The sequence below is a fragment of the Nelumbo nucifera genome, chromosome 5, assembly GCF_055504915.1.
Source record: "Nelumbo nucifera cultivar China Antique chromosome 5, China Antique-T2T, whole genome shotgun sequence".
Classification (NCBI taxonomy): domain Eukaryota; kingdom Viridiplantae; phylum Streptophyta; class Magnoliopsida; order Proteales; family Nelumbonaceae; genus Nelumbo; species Nelumbo nucifera.
The window spans coordinates 5654506-5682355 of record NC_142653.1 but is presented as its reverse complement, the minus strand read 5'-3'; the positions used below and the strand labels follow the sequence as shown (position 1 = coordinate 5682355).

The following is a 27850-nucleotide window of genomic DNA, read 5'->3' as shown; positions in this document are numbered from 1 at the left end:
TTGTTTTTGAATAGAAACATATAAATTAAACCTGGCCGACTAGAGAGGTAATTAATCTCTCTTGTTCAAACCAGAATTCTTCTTCTTCTCTATTCTCCTCTCTTCTCCTTCTACTTCTTCTAGTCTTTCTATTACTTCTCCAATCCTTATTTTAACAGAATTCAAGTGCAGATTAGATTATAATATGGCATCAGAGCAACTGTGACAAAATCGAATCTGCCCAGAATTCTGATTTTCACGCATCCAGCCTAGGGTTTTTTAATTTTTTTCTTCATCATTAGTTGGAGATAAGGAAAGGGTCTGAAAAGGAGTGATCGTCCTCTAAACTTGGAGGTTTCTATGCCTCCGGTCAGCAAGTTCGTAGGTGTTTGCAGTGGTTTGTAGGAAGCCCCCCCTAATCAATGGAGAGAAGAGGGCTGATTCGAGTGATGCAGTGGATTGTAGAGTGCAGCTTGATTTTCTGGTGATTAGATAAGTGATTTTGTGCAGTTTTCCAGTGTGAATCAAATGGTTTATGAGTTCCAAGTTGTGTGGTGAAAATTCAGGTTGTCGTGTGTTAGGGTTTTGTGCAGATTCAGTGTGGTTCGAAGGGTGAGTGAGTTTCAAGTAGTGTGGTAAGTTTTCAAGTAGTCGTGTAGTAGGGTTGTGGTGTGGAGAGTGAAGAATTCAGCAACAAGTGGTGCTGAGTGCAGTGTGGTGAGAGGTGAAGTAGGAAGAATTTTTATTTTTTATTTATTTATTTATTTTTATAGCCATGGGAGACAATGAAAGTAAAATTAGTGTGATGGTTCCCACCGACTACCTGAATGTTCAGATGACTTCTATCAAGTTGAATGGAGAAAACTATGTGCCTTGGGCGAAATCTGTAGAAGTCTTTCTTAAAGCAATGAAGAAAGTGAAGCATATAAGGGAAGAAAAACCCTCTACTGAGTCTCATGAGTATGGTGATTGGGAACAAGAAGATGCATAGATTATAACTTGGTTATGGAATAGTATGGAACCCAAGATTAGTATGAATTTCATGTTTCTTGATACAGCCAAGGAAGTTTGGGACCATGCTAAGAAGTTGTATTCGGGACAAGACAACACAACTAGAGTATATCAGCTTTATCATGAATACTTTAATCTGCAACAGGGTAATTAGAGTTTTGAGGAGTACTATGCTAGCATGTGAAACCTTCGCAATGAGCTGAATGTGTATCATCCCCTCACCTCTGATGTTAAAATTCAGCAACAACAGAGAGAACAACTAGATGTGACCAGATTTTTGGTAGGATTGAAATCTAAATATGAACCAATATGGGCACCGATACTAGGAGAATCAACTCTTCCTTACTTAGAAGAGGTGTTTGCTCGGCTTCGGAGGATTCCTATTGGATCTACAGAGAATTCCAGTATCTCTGATAGGTCAACCTTTGTAGTATCAAGAGCCCGTGGTGTTAGAGGTGGAGCTCAATCTAGCCGTAGTGGTAGCAGTGGACCGATGTATGGTCGTAGTGGCAGTGGTGGACCTATGTATAGTCGTGGTGGTGGACGTATTGGAGGTCGAGATTTAGGGGGAGTTCGTGGTAGAGGATGCAGTTCAGGTCCAAGAAGATGTACACACTGTGGTATGGATGGGCATACCATCAATTATTGTTATAATTCCATGGTCCACCTTCAACTTGGGCAAATCATGCGGTGACCAGTGATAGTAATTCTAGACAGGAGAGCCATCCAGTTGATCAGATGCCCTTTATATCCACAAGTGTTCCCGGGAAGGAGATGATGAGTGTTCCACGTGATGAGTATGAGAGGTTTGCTCATGCCACATCTCAATAGAATACAACCACTCTTGCACACTCAGGTATGGCTTGTCTGGCATCCAAACCCAATCCCTGGATTATTGACTATGGAGCCTCTGATCACATGATTGGAACTCCATGTGTGTTTTCCTCCCTCTCTCAATGCCCAACATCACACTCTATTACCCTTGCTAATGGTTCCACATCCTCCATTTGTGGTATTGGTAATGTTAATATAGACCCTTTATCTTTATCTTAGTTTTGTATTGTGAATAAACCCTAGTTGTTTCTAGGTCAAAGTAGAGAAGAAGAAAGAAGAAAAAAGAGAAAGAAGAAGAAGAAGGAGAGGAGAAGAGTGTTCAGCCAGACTAGAAGAGAGGATGTTCAAAAGTCACTCTCCTAGCTGACCCACTTGACTTTTATTCATGAAAAACTTGAGTTACAAGAAAGACAATTTTGTCCCTCATAGAAGATGGGACACATAACTTAAACTCAGATACAATAGACATTTCACTTTCAATAAGATACACCAGAATGACCAAAATACCCCTGACTCGAGCATTCTAACACTCCCCCTCAAGCTGGAGAGTATATATCATATAGTCCCAGCTTGTTACAAATGTAATCTATTCTTCCCCGAGAGAATCCTTTTGTGAAGATATCTGCCCACTGATTTCCTGAGCTCACATGAGATGTAGTTATTACCCCACTTATCACTTTCTCTCTCACAAAGTGACAATCCACCTCAATATGTTTAGTTCTTTCATGGAAGACAGGATTGGATGAGATGTGAACAGCAGCTTGGTTATCACAGTATAGTTTCATGGGTTTGTCAATTGAGAAACCCATCTCCTGTAGTAGGTTCTTCAGCCATACTAATTCACATGTGGTATGGGCCATAGCCCTGTACTCTGCTTCCGCACTACTTCTTGCCACCACTGTTTGCTTCTTGCTCTTCCAAGTTACAAGATTTCCACCCAGGAAGGTACAATACCCTGTGGTTGACCTCCTGTCTGATATAGAGCCAGCCCAATCAACATCTGTATACCCTACTATCTCAAGAGGTCCTCCTTTTTGGTATAACAAACCACGACCTGGAGCACCCTGTAGGTACCTAACAATTCTCAAAACAGCTTCCCAGTGAGGAACCCGGGGATGTTGCATAAACTGACTCACCACACTCACAGCAAATGATATATCTGGTCGGGTAATGGTCAGGTAGTTCAACTTTCCCACCAATCTTCTGTATCTTCCAGGATCATCAAACTCTTCACCTGCATCCACACTTGGCATTGAGTTCCATAGGAGTCTTTGCTGGTTTAGCACCTAACAACCCTGTTTCTTCAAGTAGGTCAAGAACATATTTCCTTTGACATAAGTTGATCCCCTGTTTTGACCTCGCAACTTCTATTCCTAAGAAATACTTTAGCTTCCCTAGATCTTTCGTATTGAAGTTGTCCTGTAAGAATTTTTTCAGCCTGTCAATTCCATTGCTATCACTTCCAGTTATGACAATATCATCCACATACACGACTAGCAAGATTTTTCCATCTTTTGAGTTATAGCTAAACACGGAATGATCAACCTGACACTGTTTCATCCCAAAGGCCTTTACCACTTCACTGAACCTGCCGAACCATGCACGAGGAGATTGTTTCAGTCCATAGATTGCCTTTTTGAGCCTGCACACCTTACTAGCCTCCCCCTGAGCAACAAACCCTGGTGGTTGCTCCATATACACCTCCTCAACAAGATCACCATGTAGGAAGGCATTTTTGATGTCAAGTTGTAGGAAAGGCCAATCATACATAGTAGCCAATGAGATCAACACCCGAACTGAACCAATTTTAGCCACAGGAGAGAATGTCTCCATATAGTCCACACCATATAACTGAGAATAGCCCTTGGCCACTAACTGTGCCTTTAATCGTTCCACACTGCCATCAGGATCCACAACCGGAACAGGAAGAGGAACCACAGAGGGAGAAGAAGAGACCCCGGCATTGGAGAAAAAAGGAACCGACTCAAAGAAGGTGACATCAGGGCACACAAATGATTTATGAAACTTAGGGTTATAACACTTGTACCCTTTTTGAGTCCTTGAGTAGCCAAGAAAAATACACTTCGTAGCCCGAGCATCTAGCTTGTCTACTCCAGGCCCCAAGTGCTGAACAAAACAAACACAACCAAAGACTCTTGGGGTGAGAGGAAAGGGAGACAAAGTGGGGAACAACACGGAGAAAGGGGATTGACTTCCAAGGATTGACATGGGCATCCGATTTATTAAAAAACAGGACGTAAGAACAGCATCACTCCAAAAGTGCTTTGGGACATGCATATTGATTATCAAGGACCGAGCAGTTTCAAGAAGATGCTTCACTGTATAGACCCATTTACACCCAACAGTGTGCTTACCAGGAGGAAGGGTGGTGAGTTCCCACGTATGACTATGTTGTAGAGCAGAGAGTTCTTCTTCCATGGCTTGCCGCCACCCTGGAGAGGCAAGGGCTTCCTGTACAGTCTTGGGAATGGGAACCGATGAGAGTAATGATATAAACTTGCAATGAGAAGCAGAAATGTGAGCAGTGGAAACATAGTCTGAATGGGATGAGAAGTACAAGTACGTTTACCTTTCCGCAAAGCAATAGGGAGATGAAGATCTGAGGGAGAAGGAGCAGTAGCAGGATCTGTTGGCGGGTACTGAAGTGGAGGAGGAGCCGAAGCACTTCTGTGAGTATACACTTGAGTAATTGGCGGCCTCTCTGTAGTAACTGGCATATGATGTGCATCTGCAGTAGGAGTGGGAGCTACGGGAAGGGGGTCCACAACCGGAACAGGAAGAGGAACCACAGAGGGAGAAGAAGAGACCCCGGCATTGGAGAAAAAAGGAACTGACTCAAAGAAGGTGACATCAGGGCACACAAACGATTTATGAAACTTAGGGTTATAACACTTGTACCCTTTTTGAGTCCTTGAGTAGCCAAGAAAAATACACTTCGTAGCCCGAGCATCTAGCTTGTCTACTCCAGGCCCCAAGTGCTGAACAAAACAAACACAACCAAAGACTCTTGGGGTGAGAGGAAAGGGAGACAAAGTGGGGAACAACACGGAGAAAGGGGATTGACTTCCAAGGATTGACATGGGCATCCGATTTATTAAAAAACAGGACGTAAGAACAACATCACTCCAAAAGTGCTTTGGGACATGCATATTGATCATCAAGGACCGAGCAGTTTCAAGAAGATGTCTATTTTTCCGTTCAGCTACACCGTTTTGTTGCGTGGTGTAGGCACAAGAAGTTTGATGAATTATTCCATGATGTTCTAGGTATTGCTGAAATGATGAGGAGATGTATTCTTTGGCATTATCGGAGCGAAGTATTTTCATATGAACACCAAATTGAGTGCGTATTTCAGCATGAAATTTCTGAAAAATAGAGAACAATTCACTACGGTCTTTCATAAGATAGATCCATGTCATCCTTGAAAAGTCATCAACAAAGAGTACAAAATACTTAAACCCATTGTATGACACCACTTTAACTGGACCCCATACATCAGAATGAACTAAAGCAAAAGGACTTGAGACACGACTATCAGTTCTTGGACTAAATGAGACTCGATGATGTTTTCCCAACTGACATGACTCACAATCTAATGATGAAAGATGACTCAAGGAAGGAACTAGCAGCTTCAAAGCCTTAAGAGAGGGATGACCAAGTCTGCAGTGCCATTGAAGAGGAGTAAGAGATGACTGAAAAGCCACTGGAGGGCCACCACCATCAAGGTAATACAAACCACCGGCTTCATGCCCTCCACCAATCTTCGTCCCAGTCTTGAGATCCTGAAACACACAAGAAGAAGGATAGAAGGTTACAGAACAATTAAGGGACTTGGTTAATCTACTAACAGACATAAGGTTAAAAGGGAACTTAGGAACATATAAAACAGATGGTAAAGACAATGAGGAGAGATCAACATCACCAACACCACAAATAGGAGATGTAGAACCATTAGCAAGTGTAACTGTCTGAGATGTGGAGGTGTGAGAAAGGGAAGAAAATACATTAGGAGTCCCAGACATATGGTCCGAGGTGCCAAAATCAATGATCCAGGGTGAGGCTTTGGAAGCTAAACAAGTCATACCTGAATGAGCAAGTGTAGCTGTGTTCTGCTGAGATGTTTGAAGGAACTGTTCATATATTGCCCATGGTACAGTCACCATTTCCTGCCCGGAAGCACAAGTGGGTGTGGAGGGGGTTGGTGCAGTTTGCTGGCTTTCAGTAATTGTGCTACTACTCTTAGATGTAACATGGTTAGCCCAAGTGTTGGGTGGACCACGCAAATCATAGCAGAAATTAACTGTGTGCCCCTCTAAGCCACAATGTGTACATTTTCTCTAAGCATTACCCCTTCCTTTTCCACGGCCTCCCCCTGACTCTCGGCCTCCAGTCCGGCCACTGGCCCGGTTAAACATGTGTCCACCACGGTTGCTTGGAGGACCACTGCTGTCACCACCACTTCTACTTCCACGACTACTCCCTTTAGTCACTACCAAACCAGATCTATCAGAGAAGGAAGAATGTTCCACTGGCTCAATGGATGTCCTCTTAAGACGGGCAAAAACTTCTTCAAGTGAGGGAGAGATGATCCCCCCAATATCTGTGCTCTGACAGGCTCATACTCAGCCTTCAAGCCCACAAGAAACCTAGTCACATCAAGCTGTTCACGTTGCTGTTGTTGGATCTGGACATCTGATGTTAGAGGGTGATACACATTTAGCTCATTGCGGATGTTTCTCAAGCTTGCATAATACTCTTCTAAGCTTTGACTTCCTTGCTTCAAATTGAAGTACTCTTGGTATAACTGATATACCCTAGTTGTGTTGTCTTGTCCAGAGTACAACTTTTTAGCATGATCCCAGATCTCTTTGGCTGTATCTAGGAACATGAAGTTCACACTAATCTTTGGTTCCATGTTGTTCCAAAGCCATGTCATTATCTGTGCATCATCTTGTTCCCAATCACTGAACCCAGGAGAATCAGAGGAAGGTTTCTCGTCCCTCACATGTTTTACTTTCCTCTTGGCCTTCAAGAACACCTCCACAGATTTTGCCCATGGTACATAGTTCTCACCATTCAACTTGATGGATGTCATTTGAACACTTAGATAATCTGAAGAGAGCATGATGCCTATTTTGTTGTCATTCCCAACTACAGTTGAAGCCATCTCAATTATGTCTCCTCTGAATATACATCGCAATCTCACACTTGTTACAAGACTTATCTCACTTACAATACCACCAACCCACTATCTTCAACTGCACATTACACACTACTCTCTAAGGCTGAAATCATTAAGTCAATACATCAAACACTTGGACTGCACACTGCAGGACCATCTACCACCAACACCCCACTACTGAAATTACTCAGTCATTTCATCGAACACTTGTTCTGCATACTGCAGAACTGATTACACACAAGGTCTAGGGGTTCACTTTTAAGCATTTAAAAACATAGATATGTCAGCCACCACAACACAATCAACACCACACCACTGCTGTCGTGGACATCAGCAGTCTACCACTCTTCTTTCAGCACACATGTGAGCAAGAAAACACAACAAAAAACATGACTGATATGTGTATCAGTTTCACCCAGCACCACAACAACTAACTTTCGAAGCACACAAAAAAAACAGCATTCACAGTCCATTTCTGAACACACGACTGCAGTGCCCATACCTGTATACGACCAGCCCTCTTCGTACACTGAATAGAGGGTCTAGTATACCACTTCAACGACCACCACAGCACCGGCCAGAGGCATTCTCACCTCCAGGCCCTCAAAACGACAACTCCTTTTCAGCCCTTTATCGAGTCTTCAATCAGATCAGCTGTAGGATGATGAAACCTACTGTGAAGCTGGCGGCGAACCCAGGAAGAAGGCAGCAGCAAGAAAACGAACACCAGACCTTAATGCTCTAATACCATGTGAATAAACCCTAGTTGTTTCTAGGTCAAAGTAGAGAAGAAGAAAGAAGAAAAAAGAGAAAGAAGAAGAAGAAGGAGAGGAGAAGAGTGTTCAGCCAGACTAGAAGAGAGGATGTTCAAAAGTCACTCTCCTAGCCGACCCACTTGACTTTTATTCATGAAAAACTTGAGTTACAAGAAAGACAATTTTGTCCCTCATAGAAGATGGGACACATAACTTAAACTCAGATACAAACATTTCACTTTCAATAAGATACACCAGAATGACCAAAATACCCCTGACTCGAGCATTCTAACATGTATGTCCCCAAGTTTCCTTTTAACCTTATGTTTGTTAATAAGTTGATCAAGTCTCTTAATTGCTCTATCATTTTTTACCCTTCTTCGCGTGTTTTTCAGGATCTCAAGACGGGGATGAAGATTGTCAGAGGGCATGAAGCTGGTGGATTGTATTACTGTAGAGAAGATGGGCCGAATGGCCCATAGGTTGTTTATTCTTTCTTGTTATTTATGTTTCTTTTCTGTAAAGGGCCTTATTCTGGGCCCATCCTGTCTATATTAAGTTCTTTGTAAATTCTTGCCCACCTAAGGGCCTCCTTGTAATTATTCAAATATATCTTAATAAAAGAATGTTAGGGTGCTGAGAGAGAGTAGGTTTGAAACTCTCATACTCAGACCCTCATTGCTGAACTCTCAAGCTCTCCTCTCTTCAGTTTTCTTCATGGTATCAGAGCATATCTGAACCTGAATATCATAGGGCTGGAAGCTTAGTCACATACTGCCTGATTCTTGGAGATCAGTGGACGAGCCCAAGACTAGAATCTCTTGGGGAAGGGGTTCGGTGGCCAGGAAGAATCAAAGAAAAGAAAAAGGGGGAAGGAGAAGGGGAACAGCTCGGTTCTGTTTTTGAAGCTCGACTGTGTTTGGACTATTGAAGCTCGAACTGTAAGTTGTGCTCAGTTTCTGCTCTGAAGTTCGACTGTGTTTGGACTATTGAAGCTCGACTGTGTTTGGACTGGTTGTTCTGTTTTTGAAGCTCGAACTGTAAGTTGTGCTCAGTTTCTGGTTGTTCTGTACTATCTTCGACTGTGTTTGGACTGTTGAAGTGTACGAAAACCCTAGCTGTTCTGTACTACCTTCAACTGCATTAAATCTGGTTTAACCTAGAAATTTTTGGGCTATTTTTTTCTCTTCTTCTTGAACTGTTAAAACCTGCCGAAACATCCTTGTAACAAGGTTGTGTATTGTTACTCATATTTTGGCTGTTTTAAGGGGCTGTACGAACTGTTTTTGGGGTCTTTTCTCTTCCTTGACAGTGAGGCTGTCTCTATTGCCCACATTGTGTTTGTGAAAAGGCCTGTTCAGCAATACCGATTGGTATTTACTCTTCTTGGCTGAGTGCACAACTTTGAAAAGGTACTTCGGCTGATTGCACAGTGCCTAGGAGTTTCTGATTACTTCTTGAAGGCTGAACTCAGTATATTGTCTTCTTGTGGTCGGCTGAACTCTGTTTAGTGGTCGGCTGAACTCTGTTTAGAGTGTTTACATGATGTACTCCTCAGAGTTTGAAAACAAAAGTGGTGCCGAATATGGACTGGTTCAGGGAACTCCAAATGATTCCTTATTGACTGTGACCACAGTTAAAGTAGATGGAACTAATTATCTGGCATGGTCACAATCAGTAAAGATTCATGTTTGTAGTAGAGGAAAGTGGGGATTCATTTCTGGGAGTAAGAAGGCTCCCCTAGAAGATGATCCATCCTACGAGAAGTGGATGCAAGAAAATTACACTGTCATTGGGTGGCTTGTGAACTCAATGCAGCCGCAAATCAGCCAACACTACCTATGGATGAATTCAGCAAAAGAAATTTGGGACAGTGTTGCGGAAACCTATTCACAAAAACTCAATGTGGCCCGGGCATATAAATTGAGAAGTGATGTAAAGAATTTAAGACAAGGGGAGAAACCTCTTGCTGTATATTTCTCAACCCTGAAGTCCTTATGGCAAGAGATTGATCTAATAGAAACTGTACCTTGGGACACCACCAATGATGCTGAGACCTACAGAAAATTGGTTGAAAGGAACAGGGTATTTGAGTTCTTAACTGGACTAAACCCAGAATATGATATCACAAAACATAATATTCTTTCCAAGGAGTGTGTCTCTTTGTCACAAGCTTATGCATTGGTGAGTAGTGAAGAGAGCAGAAAGGTTGTTCAGGTTCAAGGGGCTGATATGAATGATCACTTTGCCAATATGGGGATTAAACCCAAAGGGAATGCTGGAACTTCTGGTGGCATAGGAAAGAAAGAAGTTATATGTGAGTACTGCAAGAAGTCAAAGCACACCAAAGATAAGTGCTGGAAATTACATCCTAATCTTGTTCCCAGTCGGTTTCAGAAAAAGTATGATAGTAAAAGATCAGGAAGTGCAAATGTAGCTGCCGGGCCAGATAGTGAAGAAATGTCTGCTTCTGCACAGTTGGCAGCCATGAGAGCAAAATATGAAAAGTTTGGGAAGATGATCAGTCAGCTGAGTGATGTGACCTCTTCTTCCAACCCTTCAGGCAATTCTTCTGCTGCTTCAGCATTTGCTAATTCAGGTATAAGGGCTTCTGCCAATCATGCTACCACTTCAGTTAATCTCAAGATCCCTTGGATTATTGACTCAGGTGCTTTTGACCATATGACTAATCTTTCTACCCTATTTGTTTCATATGACTTGCTCCCTGGACGGGATAAAATCACTTTAGCTGATGGTTCACTTGCCCCTATCTCTGGTAAGGGAACCATCAAGGCTACGGATTCCTTGTTCCTACCTTTTGCCCTTCATGTACCTAAACTAAATACAAATTTGTTGTCTGTAAGCAGTTTAACCAAATCACTAAACTGTTGTGTAACCTTCTTTCCTTCCTATTGTGTTTTTCAGGATCTGGAGTCTCAAAAGGTGATTGGGAGTGGCCATGAAGCGAACGGAATATACCTGCTTGATACCCTGGGACAATGCACTGATCATCTTGGGAATGCTGCTCTTGGATCTGTTTCTTCAGAGTCTGTTAGTCGGATTATGTTGTGTCATCGTCGTTTTGGTCATCTGTCTTTTTTTGCCTTGAGTCATCTTTTCCCTGAATTGTTTAAGGGAATTAGTTTGTCTAGTCTTCATTGTGAGTCTTGTGAATTGTCAAATCATTGTAGAAACAATTATCCTTTGAGTAATAAAAGATCTTCTTTTCCTTTTAATATTGTGTACTCTGATGTGTGGGGGCCTTACCACTTACCTTCTATGGGTGGCTATAAATATTTTATCCTGTTTATTGATGATTTTTCTTGGTTCACTTGGATATTCCTGATGAAATCCCGTGATGAAGTTCCAAGACTTGTAAGACAATTCCATGAATTTGTTTTAACCCAATTTGATACCAGGATTAAAATCTTCAGATCTGACAATGCAAAAGAATACTTTGAGAAAAACCTATCCTGCTATCTCTCTGACATGGGGGTTATTCATCAAAGCTCATGTGCTAGGACCCCAGAACAAAATGGGGTTGCTGAGAGGAAAAATAGGCATATTGTTGAAGTTGCAAGAAGTATCTTATTTGCCTCACATGTTCCTACTAGGTTTTGGGGTGATGTTCTTACTGCTACCTATCTTATAAACCGTATGCCATCCAGGGTTTTGGGGTTTAAGTCTCCCTTCAATCTTCTTCATCCAGACAAGGACCTTTTTCCTGTTCCTATTCGTGTCTTTGGCTGCACCTATTATGTACATGTTCCAAGTGTCCAAAGGCATAAATTTGAACCCAAAGCTCAAAAGTGTATCTTCCTTGGTTATTCCCCCACACAGAAGGGTTATTGTTGTTTTGATCCAAAGTCTGGCAATCGGTATGTCTCAATGGATGTCACCTTTGATGAGCTTTCCCCCTTTTATGGTTCATCTCCAGAAGGACATTGTCCACAGGGGGAGGATTTGTCACAGGTGTTTGCTCTTCCTCTTCCTGTCCCTGTTGAGTCTCTTGATGTGTCTGCTTCTCCTTCAAATGCATCAAGGGTGGATCAGTCGTTCCTTTCCCGTTGTCCCAGTACTCTACGTCCTCGTCCTATCTTCAATCCCAAGGTGTATCAAAGGCAAAGATCCAGAAATGTGCAGGTTGTTTCTCCTACAACACATGGGCCTCATACACTTCCAGTCATAGAAGAGACAACAGGTACTGTTTCAGCATCTTTGGATTCATCCTTCCCTGACCTTGATATTCCCATTGCTGTTAGGAAAGGAAAACGGAAGTGCACTGCACACTGCATTTCCAAGCACCTTTCTTACGGTTTGCTTTCACCTCCATACTTTGCCTATCTCTCTTCTGTTGCTTCTCATCCTATTCCCAGGTCTGTGTCAGAAGCTCTTAAGATTCCAGAGTGGAGGGATGCTATGAGATCTGAAATCGATGCCCTATACAAGAATGACACATGGGAAGTGGTGGATTTGCCTGAAGGGAAGGATCCAGTCTGTTGCAAGTGGGTCTTTACTATCAAATACCAAGCTGATGGCATTATTGAAAGGTACAAGGCCAGGCTGGTTGCAAAAGGCTATACACAGACATATGGGATTGATTATTTAGAGACCTTTGCACCTGTTGCCAAGATGACATCTATGAGGGTTCTTCTATCTTTAGCTGCTCGCTTTGACTGGCCCCTTTATCAATTGGATGTGAAAAATGCATTTCTGAATGGTGAATTACATGAGGAGGTTTATATGTCTCTTCCTCCAGGGATGTATGGAACTGATATGAAAGGGAAGGTATGCAGGCTGAAGAAATCTCTTTATGGACTAAAACAATCCCCTAGAGCATGGTTTGAGAGATTTAGAACAGCACTTGTTAACTTTGGTTATGTGCAGACACAGTCCGATCATACTCTTTTTGTGAAGAGGAGTGGACCTCTGGCAGTATACCTCATTGTGTATGTAGATGATATTGTAGTGACTGGTAATGATGTTTCAGGAATTCATGATCTAAAATCTTTTCTCCATACAGAGTTTGAGATTAAAGATTTGGGGGACTTGAGATACTTTCTTGGTATAGAAGTGGCTCGATCCAAAGATGGGATTCTTATCTCCCAAAGGAAGTATGTTGTTGACTTGCTCTCCGAGACTGGAAAGATGGGTGGTAGACCAGTTGCTACTCCTATTGATATGAGTCATAAACTCTCAACCTCAGAAGGGATATTGTTAGAAGACAAAGGAATCTTTCAGAGACTTCTTGGGAAACTTTTGTATCTATGCATGACTCGGCCAGATATTGCATATACAGTCAGTTGCATTAGCCAATTCATGCATGCTCCCCGAGACACTCATCTGGCAGCAGCAGAGAGAATCCTATGTTATTTGAAGGACTCCCCAGGAAAAGGTATTCTGTTTGCCAAGCATGGTCATATGAAACTTGAAGCCTACACCGATGCTGACTGGGCCGGTAATGTTGTTTCTTGGAGAAGCAAGAAACAATCGGTTGTTGCTCGGTCCTCTGCTGAAGCATAATACAGGGCCATGGCACATGGAGTTTCTGAATTATTATGGCTAAAATCATTGATGGAAGAACTTGGAGTTGAATATGACAAGCCAATGATGTTGTACTGTGATAATCAGGCTGCCATCAACATTGCTCACAACCCAGTGCAACATGATAGAACCAAGCATATTGAAGTTGATCGACACTTCATTAGGGAAAGGATCTCTTCGGGTGAAGTGTGTCTTCCTTTCATCACATCTGAAGGACAGTTGGCAGATTTTCTCACCAAAGGCATTCCCAAGGCAAAACTTCAGCATGATACCAGCAAGCTTGGCATGATTGACATCTATGCTCAGTTTGAGGGGGAGTGTAGAGAAGATGGGCCAATGGCCCATAGGTTGTTTATTCTTTCTTGTTATTTATGTTTCTTTTCTGTAATGGGCCTTTTTCTGGGCCCATCCTGTCTATATTAAGTTCTTTGTAAATTCTTGCCCACCTAAGGGCCTCCTTGTAATTATTCAAATATATCTTAATAAAAGAATGTTAGGGTGCTGAGAGAGAGTAGGTTCGAAACTCTCATTCTCAGACCCTCATTGCTGAACTCTCAAGCTCTCCTCTCTTCAGTTTTCTTCAATTACCTTGATGGTGGTGGAAGTGCGTCAACAACTCTTCAAACTTCTCTTTCTCCTCTCCAGTGGCACTGTCGATTTGGTCATCCATCACTTAGAGTTTTGAAGTCTCTTGTTCCGTCGTTGAATGATCTTTCTGTTTTGGATTGTGAGTCATGTCAGTTGGGGAAACATCATCGTGTTCCCTTTAGTCCTAGGGTTGATAATCGTATGTCGAGTCCTTTTTCTTTAGTTCATTTAGATGTTTGGGGTCTAAATAAAATAATGCCATACAATGGTTATAGATACTTTGTTATTTTTGTTGATGATTATTCAAGGATGACATGGCTTTACCAACTGAAAGAAATGAGTGAATTGTTTACCATTTTCCAAAAATTTTATGCTAAAATTTGCAACCAATTTGGTGTACACATTAAGATTATTTGTTCCAATAATGACCGTGAATAGTTTTATACACCATTTTAGGAGTATTTGGAACATGGCATTATCCATCAGACTTCATGTTCCTACACCCCACAACAAAATGGGGCAGTTGAGAGAAAGAACCGTCACCTTTTGGAAACTGCTTGGTCCCTTATGCACCATATGAATGTACCCAAACCCCTTTGGAGTGATGCTGTACTTACATCTTGTTTTCTGATTAACTGGATGCCTACGTCCATCCTTAAAGGTCACTCTCCTTTCACCACTTTGTTTCCTACATTGTCTCCGTTTCCCCTTTCTCCTCGGGTTTTTGGGTGTGTCTGTTTTGTTCATAATCTAGGACCGGGAAGGGACAAGTTAGATGCACGGTCCATTAAGTGTATCTTCCTTGGCTATTCCCGGACCCAGAAAGGGTATAAGTGTTATAATCCTAACTCTTGACGTTCCTTCGTGTGCACTGATGTTACTTTCTTTGAGTCCACTCCATTTTTCTCTGGGTCAGGTGATGTTTCTTCTTCCTCACCACCTCCTCCTCTTCCAGTTCCAGTTGTGGATCCCATTCCACTTGTTCTAGCTGTGACCAAGTCTTTGCCTCCGGTGCCACCTCCAGTTGAACGACCACCTATTCGTCAAGTGTATACACATTGCCAACATGTACCGGCTCCTCTTCCAGCTCCATCACCGTCAACAGATCAGGCAATTGATCCCACACCAGCTCCAATCCCGGTTTCTGAACTTTATCTTCCCATTTCCTTGTGGAAAGGTAAACACAGTTGCACTCTTCATCCTATTTCTAATTATGTTTCTGTCACTCACCTTTCTACTTCCCATCGCCAGTTTATCTCCTTGTTATCCTCTATTGTTGTTCCCACGGATGTCTAGGAAGCCCTTGCCTCTCCAGGGTAGCGTCGTGCAATGGAAGAACTCTCTGCCTTAACTCATAATCATACGTGGGACCTCACCACACTTCTTCCTAGTAAGCAAGCTGTCAGTTGTAAGTGGGAATACACTGTTAAGTATTTACCTCATGCTAGTGTAGAGTGGTTAAAAGCTAGTCTGGTTGCCAAAGGGTATTCCCAAACATATGGTATTGACTACACGGAGACCTTCTCTCCTGTTGTTAAGTTTGGTTCAGTTCGTGTTGTGATATCTCTAGCTGCTATGTATGATTGGCCTCTCTTTCAGCTTGACATCAAGAATGCTTTTTTACATGGTGATCTACTTGAGGAAGTCTATATGGAGCAACCACCAGGGTTTGTTGCTTAGGGGGAGGACGATAAGGTGTGCAGACTAAAGAAGGCCATTTATGGACTTAAATAGTCTCCCCATGCATGGTTTGGTAGGATCAGTGAGGTGGTAAAGAAGTTTGGTATGAAACTGTGTTAGGTTGATCACTCAGTCTTCAGTCATGACTCTCAGACTGGAAAGATCTTATTGGTGGTATATGTAGATGATATTGTCATTACCGGGAGTGATAGATTGGAGATCTCTTTGCAGCAACACTTTCAGACAAAGGACCTTGGTAAACTAAAGTACTTCTTGGGGATAGAAGTAGCAAGGTCTAAGCATAGTATTAATTTGTGTCAGAGGAAATATGTTCTTGATTTGTTGGAAGAAACAGGATTATTAGGCACCAAACTAGCTAAAACACCTATGGAATCAAATACTAAGCTGAGCAGTGATATGGGTGAAGAGTTTGAAGATCCTGGAAGGTATAGGCACTTGGTGGGTAAACTAAACTACCTAACCATTACTCGGCCAGATATTTCATTTGCAGTTAGTGTGGTGAGTCAATGCATGCAGAAACCTCGGGTTCCACATTGGGATGCAGTTCTAAGGATTGTAAGGTATTTAAAGGGGGCTCCTAGTCGTGGCTTGATATATAGAAGTGGAGGAAAACTTGAAATAGAGGGATATACTGATGCTGATTGGGTTGGCTCTATATCTAAGAGGAGATCCACTACAGGCTATTGCACTTTTCTTGGGGGTAATCTGGTGACATGGAAAAGTAAGAAACAGACAGTTGTGGCAAGAAGTAGTGCAGAAGCAGAATATAGAGCTATGACACATACTACTTGTGAATTAATGTGGCTGAGAAACCTTCTACAGGAGATGGGATATTCTATTGACACTCCAATGAAACTCTATTGTGACAATCAAGCTGCAATCCACATCTCTTCTAATCCGGTGTTTCATGAGAGAACCAAGCATATAGAAGTTGACTGTCACTTTGTGAGAGAGAAGGTGCTGAGTGGAGTGATAGATACTGCACTTGTTAATGAAAACCGAAGTGTTGTAGTCGAAGTAGCAGAAGAGAGAAGAAGACCAAGAAATGCTGAGACTGTCGAATTGAATAACCCAATTGACAATACTATTATTTATATTACTGTATAGTACAATGTTACAGAAAAGACTGGAATGCCCCTGATTAGTGATGGGACACCCAGACAACTTAAAACACTAAACAAACTTAGGCCCATTAACACAGGCCCAGTACGTAATAACTTAAACTCAAATACAGGCTAATAAGAACTCTTATCAGCCGAACCATCAATACATAAAAAACCTTCAACCTAACACTCCCCCTCAAGCTAAGCATGGATGTCAATCATGTTTAGCTTGCCAAGAAGGTCCATGAACTTTGTTGCAGCCAACCCTTTATTCAGTACATCTGCAATTTGCATCTCAAATGGAGTGTAAGGAATGCAGAGTTCTCCCGAGACTATTCTCTCTCTAACAAAATGTCGATCAATTTCAATATGTTTTGTCCTATCATGTTGCACAGGGTTATTTGCAATGTTGATGGCAGCCTTGTTGTCACAATACAGTCTGAGAGGACCCTCAGCTTTAATACAAAGCTCATTAAGAAGGGTCCTGAGCCATAGAAGTTCAGCAACCCCGTGAGCCATAGCTTGATATTTTGCTTCCGCACTTGATCTAGCAACTACATTATGCTTCTTAATGCGCCATTTGACCAGGTTCCCTCCCATAAATGTACAATATCCTGAAGTTGATTTTCTGTCTCCAACAGAACCAGCCCAATCTGCATCAGTATAAGCTTCAATTTCAATTCTATTGTTTTTCCTGAATAAAATTCCCTTTCCTGGGCAAGTCTTCAAGTACCTGAGAATCCTTTCAACTGCTTTCATATGAGGGATCTTTGGAGAGTGCATGAACTGGCTGACAACATGCATAGCATAAGCAATATCTGGCCGAGTGAGGGATAAGTATATCAGCTTCCCTACCAATTTTTGGTATCTCTCTCTATCACAGTAGTCCTCCCTTACTAATTCCTGTAGGCCATGATTCTGTTCTATTGGAGTATCTGTTGGCCTACACCCCATCATGCCTGTTTCCTCTAGGAGGTCAAGAACATACTTCCGCTGACATATGTAGATTCCCTCTCTTGATCTTGCAACTTCAATCCCAAGAAAATATCTCAAATGGCCCAATTCTTTGATCTCAAATTCCGAAGCTAGAAACTCCTTCAGTCTTTTTATCTCTTCCAAGTCATTCCCGGTAATTACCATATTATCCACATAAACAATGAGTGCAGTAAGTTTGCTATCCTGTCTCCTTATGAACAAGGTATGGCCTGCACCACTCTGAGTGTACCCCACTTTCTTCATAGCCCCACAAAGCCTCTCAAACCATGCACGGGGAGATTGCTTCAACCCATATAATGCTTTCCTCGGTTTGCACACCTTTCTACCATAGTCATAGCTTGGTGGAGGTTCCATAAATACCTCTTCATGAAGGTCACCATTTAGGAAGGCATTCTTCACATCCAGCTGATGAAGTTCCCATGAAAAATTTGCTGCTAGTGACAGTAGAACCCGAATTGTGTTGAGCTTTGCTACTGGGGCAAAGGTTTCTTTGTAGTCAATCCCTTCTTTTTGAGTAAACCCCTTTGCCACAAGTCTGGCCTTGTACCTTTCAATGGACCCGTCCTCCCTATGCATTACAGTAAACACCCACTTGCACCCAACAATGCTCTTCCCCTCTGGCAGATCCACTAATTCCCAAGTTCTTGCTTCCATTAGGGCTTTCATCTCTTCATTCATAGCTTCTTTCCACCTTGGATCAGACACAGCCTCTGAGTACCTGGAAGGAACACACACAGAGGAAAGAGCAGACACAAAGGAGTGATAGGCAGGAGATAAATGTGAGTAAGAAACAAAATCAGCAATGGGGTGCCGGGTGGTGCAAGAGCGGATAGGCTTACGGAGAGCAATAGGAAGATCCAAATCAAAAGTATGTGAGTTGGAATTACCTTGGATTGTAGAGACAGATTGATCCGAGTCCAACTTGTTTCTGTCATGAGGTTGGTTGCCCCTTTTTCTTCTGTTGTATGTGAGTATCTCTTTCTGTTGCCTACTGGAGCCTTCAGGAACATTTGCAGCATTAGGAGAGGTAACCGGCACAGTGGGAGCCTCACTGGGTTAACCCAGAATGCCACAGCAAGGAGTAGAAGAAGAGGATGGAAGACCCGCGGCAGATAGGGGAACAAAAAAGGAGGGAGAATGAGAATCCTCTTCCATCCCACTAGTCTCCCCCTGAAGAGGATTCTGAGAAGACTGAAAATAGGGTTGAGACTCAAAGAAGACCACATCTCTGGTGACATACTTTCTTTTGGAGACAGGGTCATAACACTTGTAACCCTTTTGTGTAGGAGAGTACCCCAAGAATATTCCCTTTGTAGCCCTAGGATCCAGTTTGGTCTTCTTTGGATCCTTCACATGTATGAAACATATACAGCCAAAGACCCAAGGAGGAAGGGGAAAGTCTGGAAGAGTGGGACACAAAACAGAGAAAGGGGTTTTCATACCCAACACCTTAGATGGCATCCGATTTATCAGATATGATGCAGTAAGTACAGCTTGAGACCAGTATTGCTTGGGGACTTTGTGCTGGAATAGTAAGGCTCGAGTTGTCTCCAATAGATGTCTATTCTTGCGCTCAGCAACCCCATTCTGCTGAGGGGTATTAGCACAGGATGACTGATGTAATATGTCAGCATCTTCCATGAATAAGTTCAAGCATTTTTCAAAGTATTCAGCAGCATTATCTGACCTTAATTGCTTAATCTTCTTATTAAACTGTGTTTCAATCATCTTGCAAAATGCCATAGTTATCCGTGGTACTTCATCCCGTCCTTTTAACAGGTAGATTGTTATGGGCCTGGGCGTAGGATCTCGTCATGGGTCGGTCCACGGGGAGAACCTCTTGCTTCCCCTTGCGCCTTCCCTTGCGTGCAGACCCTATTGTGGAAAACCGAATGGGTGATTTGTCCAAGAGACCACCCGAACTCTCCTCACTCTTCTTTTGACTGGAAACTGAATACTTTATTCCCAAATCATAGCTCATTAAATAGGAGATTACAAGAGGAGACTCCTTACTCCATTCGACTAAGCTAGGACAATCCAACTTTAAATCAAACTCCTACTTCTAACAGACTTCTAATAGAACTCAGTTCTTATCTCTAATAGATAAGTAAGAACAGAACTAGATAAGTAAGAACAGAACTCCTACTTCTAACAGACTTCTAACAGAACTCAGTTCCTATCTCTAATAGATCAGTAAGAACAGAACTAGATAAGTAAGAACAGAACTGGAATAAGTAAACTATTGGCGAGCTGGCAAGAAGAGCTGACGTGGCAAGATAAGCTGCTGTGTGGGCCCCTCTCTCTGCTGCTGCCGGCGGCGGTAATTCTTCCCACAAATGCATCCACAACATAGATCCATGTGCATCGAGAGTAGTGGTCAATAAAACTGATAAAGTACCGAAAGCCATCAATAGAAACAATGGGTAAAGGGCCCCAGACATCAGAATGAACCAAATCAAAAGGAGCACAGATTTCATTACTGGAAATTGGATAAATAGTTCTACATTGTTTTGACATTTGACATACTTCACAGATTAAACTCTGACTTGAAATGCCCTTAAACAATTCGGGAAACAACATTCCTAATGAAGAGAAAGACACATGACCTAGCCTAGCATGCCAAAGATGCAACCTAGCTATTGACTCCACACTCTCCGGACTACTAGCAGCAGATGCTTGTAAGGCTGAACCGATGTCTGCATCAAAATAGTAGAGGCCTCCATACTCATGACCACTCCCAATCGTTCTCGTTGTCAATCTGTCCTGGAAGACACAATGAGTAGGAAAAAAAGTTATAGTACAGTTCAAATTTTTGGTAAGTTTTGAAATAGACAAAAGATTTGAGGTAAGACTAGGAACATGTAAAACTAATTTAAGAGAGAGGTCCTTGCTTAGGTCAACCACCCCCTTTCCAGAGATGGTGGAGAAAGACCCATCAGCAACTCTCATCTTATCCTGACCAGACAACAAATGATATGAAGAGAATAGGGAGGACATATGTGTTATGTGGTCAGTAGCACCGGAATCAATAACCCAAGAAGTAGAGTCAATAGAGCTAATGGCACTAAAGGCAGAGACTGTACCTGATCTGGCAAGAGATGTGGAAGCAAAAGAATTATTCCTTAGACGGGCTAATGCCCTGCTTAGGACCTCTACCTCACTAGCAGTGAAGCCCAAAGCACCAGTTCCAGAGGAATCTGCAACCTATCCCATAGGAGAAGAAGACACTGTTGGTATATTCTGTGAGTTGTCACCATTGTTGCTGGTGACAAGATTCCCACTTGCCGCATGACCCTTCTGTTGTTTCTTGTCCTTTCTTAATGCAGCTGGCTTCAAGTGAGGGTACAGGACCCAACACTTTTCTTTTACATGTCTCTCACCACCACAATGAGTACACTTGAGGTGCTTGTCTAGATGTCTGTTTCCCTTAGTAGAAACCAAGGCTGAATGTTCTCCAAATTTTTCAGTTGGTTGAGTTTGGGAGTCAACTTGCATCTCCTTTCTCCTGACTTCATTCCTCACCAGATAATAAACATGGTGTAACTCGGGCAATTCATCTCTCCCCAGAATTTGTGACCTTATACCCTCATACACTGGGTCCAGACCAGCCAAAAACTTGAAGGCTCTGCTCTCTTCAATCTGCTTATCATGTCTCTCCTTGTCCCTGGCATTTTCCCAATCTAATATCAAGTGATGGTCAAGTTCTTCCCAAAGACCTTCCAGAGTTGCAAAGTATGTGGCAACTGTCATATCACCTTGCCTTAAGGCAGAAATGTCTTGATTCAATCTGTAGATTCTAGCATTGTTTTTCTTCTGTCCATAGGTCTTAGACACCTTTTCCCAAATCTTGGCTGCTGTAGGAAAGTGATGAACAGTCTTGGCAACTCGAGGAGTCATAGAGGCAAGCAACCAGGACATAACTGTAGCATTCTCCTTGCGCCACACAGCATACTCTGTACTGCCAACTTCAGGTTCCTTCTTGCTCCCATCTAGGTAGCCTGTGAGATCATGGGAAGTAATAAACAACATTGCGGAAACTGACCACTCCCTGAAGTTGAATTCATCCAGCAGCACACTTGTAATCTGCAAGCTGTGCAGATTAGGGTTTTCCAGATTGGAAGACCTTGCCGCAGGTCTGTTATCCCTAGAAGAAACCTCTCCGGATATTGAAGACATCTTGACTGCAGCCTCTGTGTAGACGACACTGATTAAGACTAGCCGAAGCAGTTCTGAAGGTTCTGAACCAGTTCTGGAGCAGGTTCTGATTAGCCGAAGTGTTCACAGCAGGTTCTGATAGCTCTCAACACAGTCTCAGACTTGCCGAGACTGTCACAGCTCTTACGGCAGTTCAGTTACAGCAGCAAGTGAGGGGTTCTGGGCTGGTAACCGACCTGGAACTAAGGGCTCTCCACTATTGTGCTATGCAGACTCCACTTGAACTTCGAGTACTGCAACTGTAAAGAGAGTGCCCCTCCTTACAGCCAATACTAGGACTGCTGAAATCAGTCCTCAACTAGGTCTGTCCTATACAGACCTCTCTTAGCAGTCGAATAGCTGCTAACTACTAGAAACAGTCTAGTAGGACATCAGCTTCTGGGTCTTACTTCCCTTGCGCCCTACAACCAAGGGAAACCCTAGGTTCGAACTTTCTGTTGTTCTCCTACAACCCTAGGGTTTCACAGCAGCAACCAAGATGAAAAAAAAAGAAGAAGAAAGACAGCAGGAGAGAGGAGATGGCGTCGGCTGTAACCAGGAAAGTGCTCAATGCTCTGATACCATGAAAGCTGAAGTGCTGTAGTCGAAGTAGCAGAAGAGAGGAGAAGACCAAGAAATGCTGAGACTGTCAAACTGAATAACCCAGTCGACAGTACTATTATTTATATTACTGTATAGTACAATGTTACAAAAAAGACTGTAATGCCCCTGATTAGTGATGGGACACCCAGACAACTTAAAACACTAAACAAACTTAGGCCCATTAACACAGGTCCAGTACATAATAACTTAAACTCAAATACAAGCTAATAAGAACTCTTATCAGCCGAACCATCAATACATAAAAAACCTTCAACCTAACAATGAAACTCTATTGTGACAATCAAGCTACAGTCCACATCTCTTCTAATCCGGTGTTTCATGAGAGAACCAAGCATATAGAAGTTGACTGTCACTTTGTGAGAGAGAAGGTGCTGAGTGGAGTGATAGATACTGCACTTGTTAACACAGGAAACCAATGGGCAGACCTGTTCACCAAAGGGTTGAGTCGGGGGAGAGTGGACTACATATGTAACAAGTTGGGACTATATGATATATACTCACCAGCTTGAGGGGGAGTGTTAATGTCGACTGTGTAGGGGTATTTTGGTCTTTATATTTATGTTTAGAGCTTCTGATGTGTAATGTTTTATTAGTGGTTGTATCCCATACTTAAGTAGGGGCAAATGAGTCTTTTTGTTTTTGAATAGAAACATATAAATTAAACCTGGCCAACTAGAGAGGTAATTAATCTCTCTTGTTCGAACCAGAATTCTTCTTCTTCTCTATTCTCCTCTCTTCTTCTACTTCTTCTAGTCTTTCTATTACTTCTCCAATCTTTACTCTAACAGAATTCAAGTGCAGATTAGATTATAATAGGGTGTTTGTAACAGTTGTTTATCCTTATTGATTTCAATGGAATAAAGAAACTCAAATGGCTAACACTACATATGAATTTGGTTATACAATGGGTGGGGAGGGAAGCTAATACTTTGACTGATTCTTTAGCTAAGCAAGGGTTAATGTCGTAATGAGGGATCATTTGTATTGGGCACACTTGTAATTTTATGCTGTTTTTTCTTTATGAAGGAGGCTGCACCTCACGCCTCCCTTTGTGATGTTTGTAATAGTTGTTTATCCTTATTGATTTCAATGTAATTTTAATGAACTTTTATTTATCAAAAAAATTTGACAAATATTGCAAGGTAAATATATATGGATTTGTACCTGATTAATACTCAAATTCTGGTACCGTCTGTAACTTCAATCCTTTAGGCTATGTTTGGTTTGACGGAAAAGGTAGGGAAAAGAAAGGAAAGCTAGGGAAACCTATACAAGATTTGTGAAGGTTTCCCTAACTTTCCTTTCTTTTCCCTACTTTTTCCTTAAAACCAAACATAGAATTAACCTTCAGATTTTTCATGGATATGTTGTAAATTTATAATAACATTTTCAATCATTGCTTCTACAAAATTGTTAGCATATCTGATTTTCTTTTCTTTTCTTTGATGTTCATTTCGCAGGCTCTGGGCCCATTGTCTTGCATTATATATAATAACTTGTTCAACTTGCGTTCTTCTTTACTTTGTAAGGATGTAACTTCTGTAATTAATATATGTTTTACATTTATTTAATTTTGACTATATTCATAAAAAATTTAATCGAAAGGTTTCTTTTGCTTGTTTTTGTCTGTAGGAATACAATAAGATTTCTAAAATGAGGCTAGCACATATTACTGGATCTCCTGCTAATCCAAGTCACTTTTCAATTGTTGTTCGTTCCATCCCATGGTCTTCAGAAGAGTCATACAGCGATTTAGTAAGAAAATTCTTCACAAATTATCATACTTCAAGCTACTTAACACACCAAATGGTTTACCGGCTTGGAACGGTTCAGAAATTGATGGTGGGTAGTTGTCATAAAACTTTTTGTTCATTTTTGTTTCGCATTTTGAGTAAGTTTTAGGTTATGTATTACACAGTTTTCAGGGCATATATGCAATTCTAGGTGATAGTGTGCCCAGTTGCCTACTCACCTAGGCAATAGAATTTTATAAAATAAAAAACTAATTTCTGGGTCAGTTCCCTAGTTTATATAACAGTCAGCATACATATAATTTGAAGAAAAATAGCAATAATATTTACTAATATATTAGTTTTCCTCTTGAAACATGGAGATTTTATCATATCTAAAAGGCAATAGAATTTTAAATGTATTAATTTCAATTTTCAATTTTTAAAAATAACTCTATAGTATAACAAGAAAGAGATGGAGTTCCTATAGCAGACAACCTGGAGAAGATTTCTGAAGGCTGGTTAAAAAAACTTGCTTTTTGACAGGTATAGAGTGAAAGTACAGCTCACTTTGAATATCAAGGAAATGAAGAAGGCCATGGTACTACTGGTAGGGCTTGATGTGATTGAGTGGTTCAAACTTTTTGAGGAGGTTGCACTTCAATCTAGTAAAGAGATAGAATGGAAGAGCTCAAAAGACGGGGAAGAGAGAAGGTATTTCACAGAGAGGAGGAGAAAAAAGGGTAGTTTCTTGGCTGTTTTTGAGTTTTTTGGAGAGAGAAAGAAACAGTTAATCTGTTTTCCTCAAGGGAGTGAAGGATCAAGTTGCCTAGTTCTTGGAGTTTTTGGTGGGATCTAGACATCAGGAAGGTGATCTACTGTTCGACATCAAAATCAGGAAGAACTGGAGTACGGGGAAGAGTCCCAGAAAAGTTGGACTCTTTGTTTTTTATCCGATCTTGGGCGCCCAGGTATTGTTAGTTTTCTTTTGATTTTCTGAAGAGGGCGGTTTGGTTTCTGAAATTTTTTAGGCCTCCCGGAGTGATCAATTCACTTTTCTCTCTATAGGGAGGCGTGGGGAGGAGAGAGATTTCCCTCCAGCTAGGGTTTTCTTCTTCCGGAAGGGTTGGTTTCTGTGTGTGTGGTGTTAGAATGTTAGAATGAAGTCTCTTTGTATGAGTGTTCGTCTGATAAGAGTTCTTTAGCCCATACTTAAGTTTAAGTTATCCTGTAACTGGGCCTGTGTTAATGGGCCTAAGCCTGTTTAATGTTTTAAGTTAACTGGGTGTCCCATCACTAATCAGGGGCATTCCAGTAATTACTTGAATCATTGTACTACATTCAAATATAAATAATAGCATGGTCGACTGGGCAGTTCAGTTCGACATTCACAGCATACCAGTGGTGTTCTTCTCCTCTCCTCTACTTCGAGTATAGCTCTCAAGCTCACATGGTATCAGAGCACTAGCTTCTCTTTGGTTTCAGCCGGCGCACCAGCTTCTACTCTCTCTTCTCTTGCTGTTCTTTCCATCTTCTTTCTTCTTTTCTGGGTTGCTGAAAAAACTAGGGTTGTAATAGAACAAAGCAGATTCGAACCTAGGGTTTCCCTTGGTTGTAGGGCTCAAGGGAGGTAAGGCCCAGAAGTGGATGTCCTACTAGGTTCCTTTTTCAGCAAATAGTAGCTATTTGGCTACTAAGAGAGGTCTGTATAGGACAGACCTAGTTGAGGACTGATTTCAGCAGTCCTAGCCCTAGCCGAAAGGGGGAGAGCTTCTCCACAACTGCAGCTTCGAAGCCCCAGCAAAACCAGCATAGCACAGTGGTAAACAGCTCCAAGTTCAGGTTGGTTATCAGTCCGGAACCTCTCACCACTGTTGTACCCGAACTGCTTCAGCTCAAGTGAAGATTACCTAGGGAGCTGCCAACTCCAGATTGTCCAGCACTGTGAACACTTCGGCGAGCTCTAAACCTACTCTAAGACTGAAGTCAGCATGTCCTCACTATCCAGAGAAGTTTCCTCCAGAGATAACAAACCTGCCGCAAGGTTCTCTAACCTGGATAACCCTAATCTGCACAGTTTACAGATTACAAACGTGTTGATGGATGAATATAACTTCAGAGAGTGGTCCGTCTCAGCAAGGCTGTTCATTACTTCTCGTGATCTCACAGGCTATCTGGATGGAGACAAGAAAGAACCTGAAGTTGGCAGTCCTGAGCATGTTGTGTGGCGCAAGGAGAATGCCACAGTCATGTCTTGGTTGCTGGCCTCCATGACTCCTCGGGTGGCTAGAACTGTTCATCATTTCCCCACAGCCGCTAAGATTTGGGAGAAAGTATCCCAGACCTACGACTAGAAAAAGAACAATGCTAGAATCTACAGATTGAACCAAGATATTGCAGCTCTAAGGCAAGGAGACATGTCCGTGGCAACATATTTTGTAACCCTGGAAGGCCTTTGGGAAGAGCTTGATCATCACTTGATATTGGATTGGGAAAATGCCAGGGACAAGGAGAGACATGACAAGCAAATTGAAGAGAGCAGAGCCTTCAAGTTTTTGGCTGGCCTAGACCCAGTATATGAGGGTATAACGTCACAAATTCTAGGAAGAGATGAAATACCGGAGCTTCACCATGTCTATTACCTGGTGAGGAATGAAGAAGTCAGGAGATGGGAGATGCAAGTTGACTCCCAGACACAGTCAACTGAACTATCTGGAGAACATTCAACCCTAGTCTCTACTAAGGGAAATAGATATCCAGACAAGAAGTCCCTCAAGTGTACCCATTGTCGTGGTGAGAAACACACAAAGGAGAAATGTTGGGTCTTGTATCCTCATCTGAAGCCAGCTGCTTTGAGAAAGGACAAAAGACAACTAAGGGTCACACAGCAAGTGGGAATCTTGCCACCAACAACAGTAGTGACAACTCACAAAGTACTCCGACAGTGTCCTCTTCCACTACAGGGCAGGCTGCTGACTCCTCTGGACCAAGTACTTTGGGCTTCACGGCTAGTGAGGTAGAGATTCTCAGCCGGGCATTAGCCCATTTGAAGAAGAATTCTTTAGCTTCCACCTCTCTTGTCAGATCAGGTACAGTCTCTGCCTTTAGTGCAACTAGTTCCATTGATTCCACCTCTTGGGTGATTGATTTCGGAGAAACTGACCATATGACACATATGTCCTCCTTATTCTCTTCATATCATTTGTTGTCTGGCCAGGATAAGATGAGAGTGGCTGATGGGTCTCTCTCCACCATCTCTGGAAAGGGGGTGGTTGACCTAAGCAAGGACCTCTCTCTTAAATCAGTCCCACATGTTCCTAGTCTTACCTCAAATCTTTTGTCTGTTTCAAAGCTTACAAAAAATTTGAACTGCAGTATAACTTTTTTTCCTACTCATTGTGTTTTCCAGGACAGATTGACGAGGAGAACGATTGGGAGTGGTCATGAATATGGGGGCCTCTACTATTTTGATGCAGACATCGGCTCATCCCTACAAGCTTCTGCTACTACTAGTCCGGAAAGTGTAGAGTCAATAGCTAGGTTGCACTTGTGGCATGCTAGGCTAGGTCACGTGTCTTTCTCTTCTTT

General features: G+C 42.1%; 1 protein-coding gene across 9 annotated transcripts in view; it reads left to right on the top strand.

Moving 5' to 3' along the window:
• The window catches only part of LOC104589141 (hyperosmolality-gated Ca2+ permeable channel 2.1-like), a 126543-nt gene that overhangs the window by 22592 nt on the left and 76101 nt on the right, over nt 1-27850 (top strand). For all 9 annotated transcript variants that reach the window (XM_088888381.1, XM_088888377.1, XM_088888384.1 and 6 more), the window contains 2 exons: nt 23993-24056; nt 24165-24374. In XM_088888381.1, coding sequence (XP_088744507.1) covers nt 23993-24056; nt 24165-24374 — 274 coding nt within the window. The remainder of the gene's footprint in view (nt 1-23992; nt 24057-24164; nt 24375-27850) is intronic.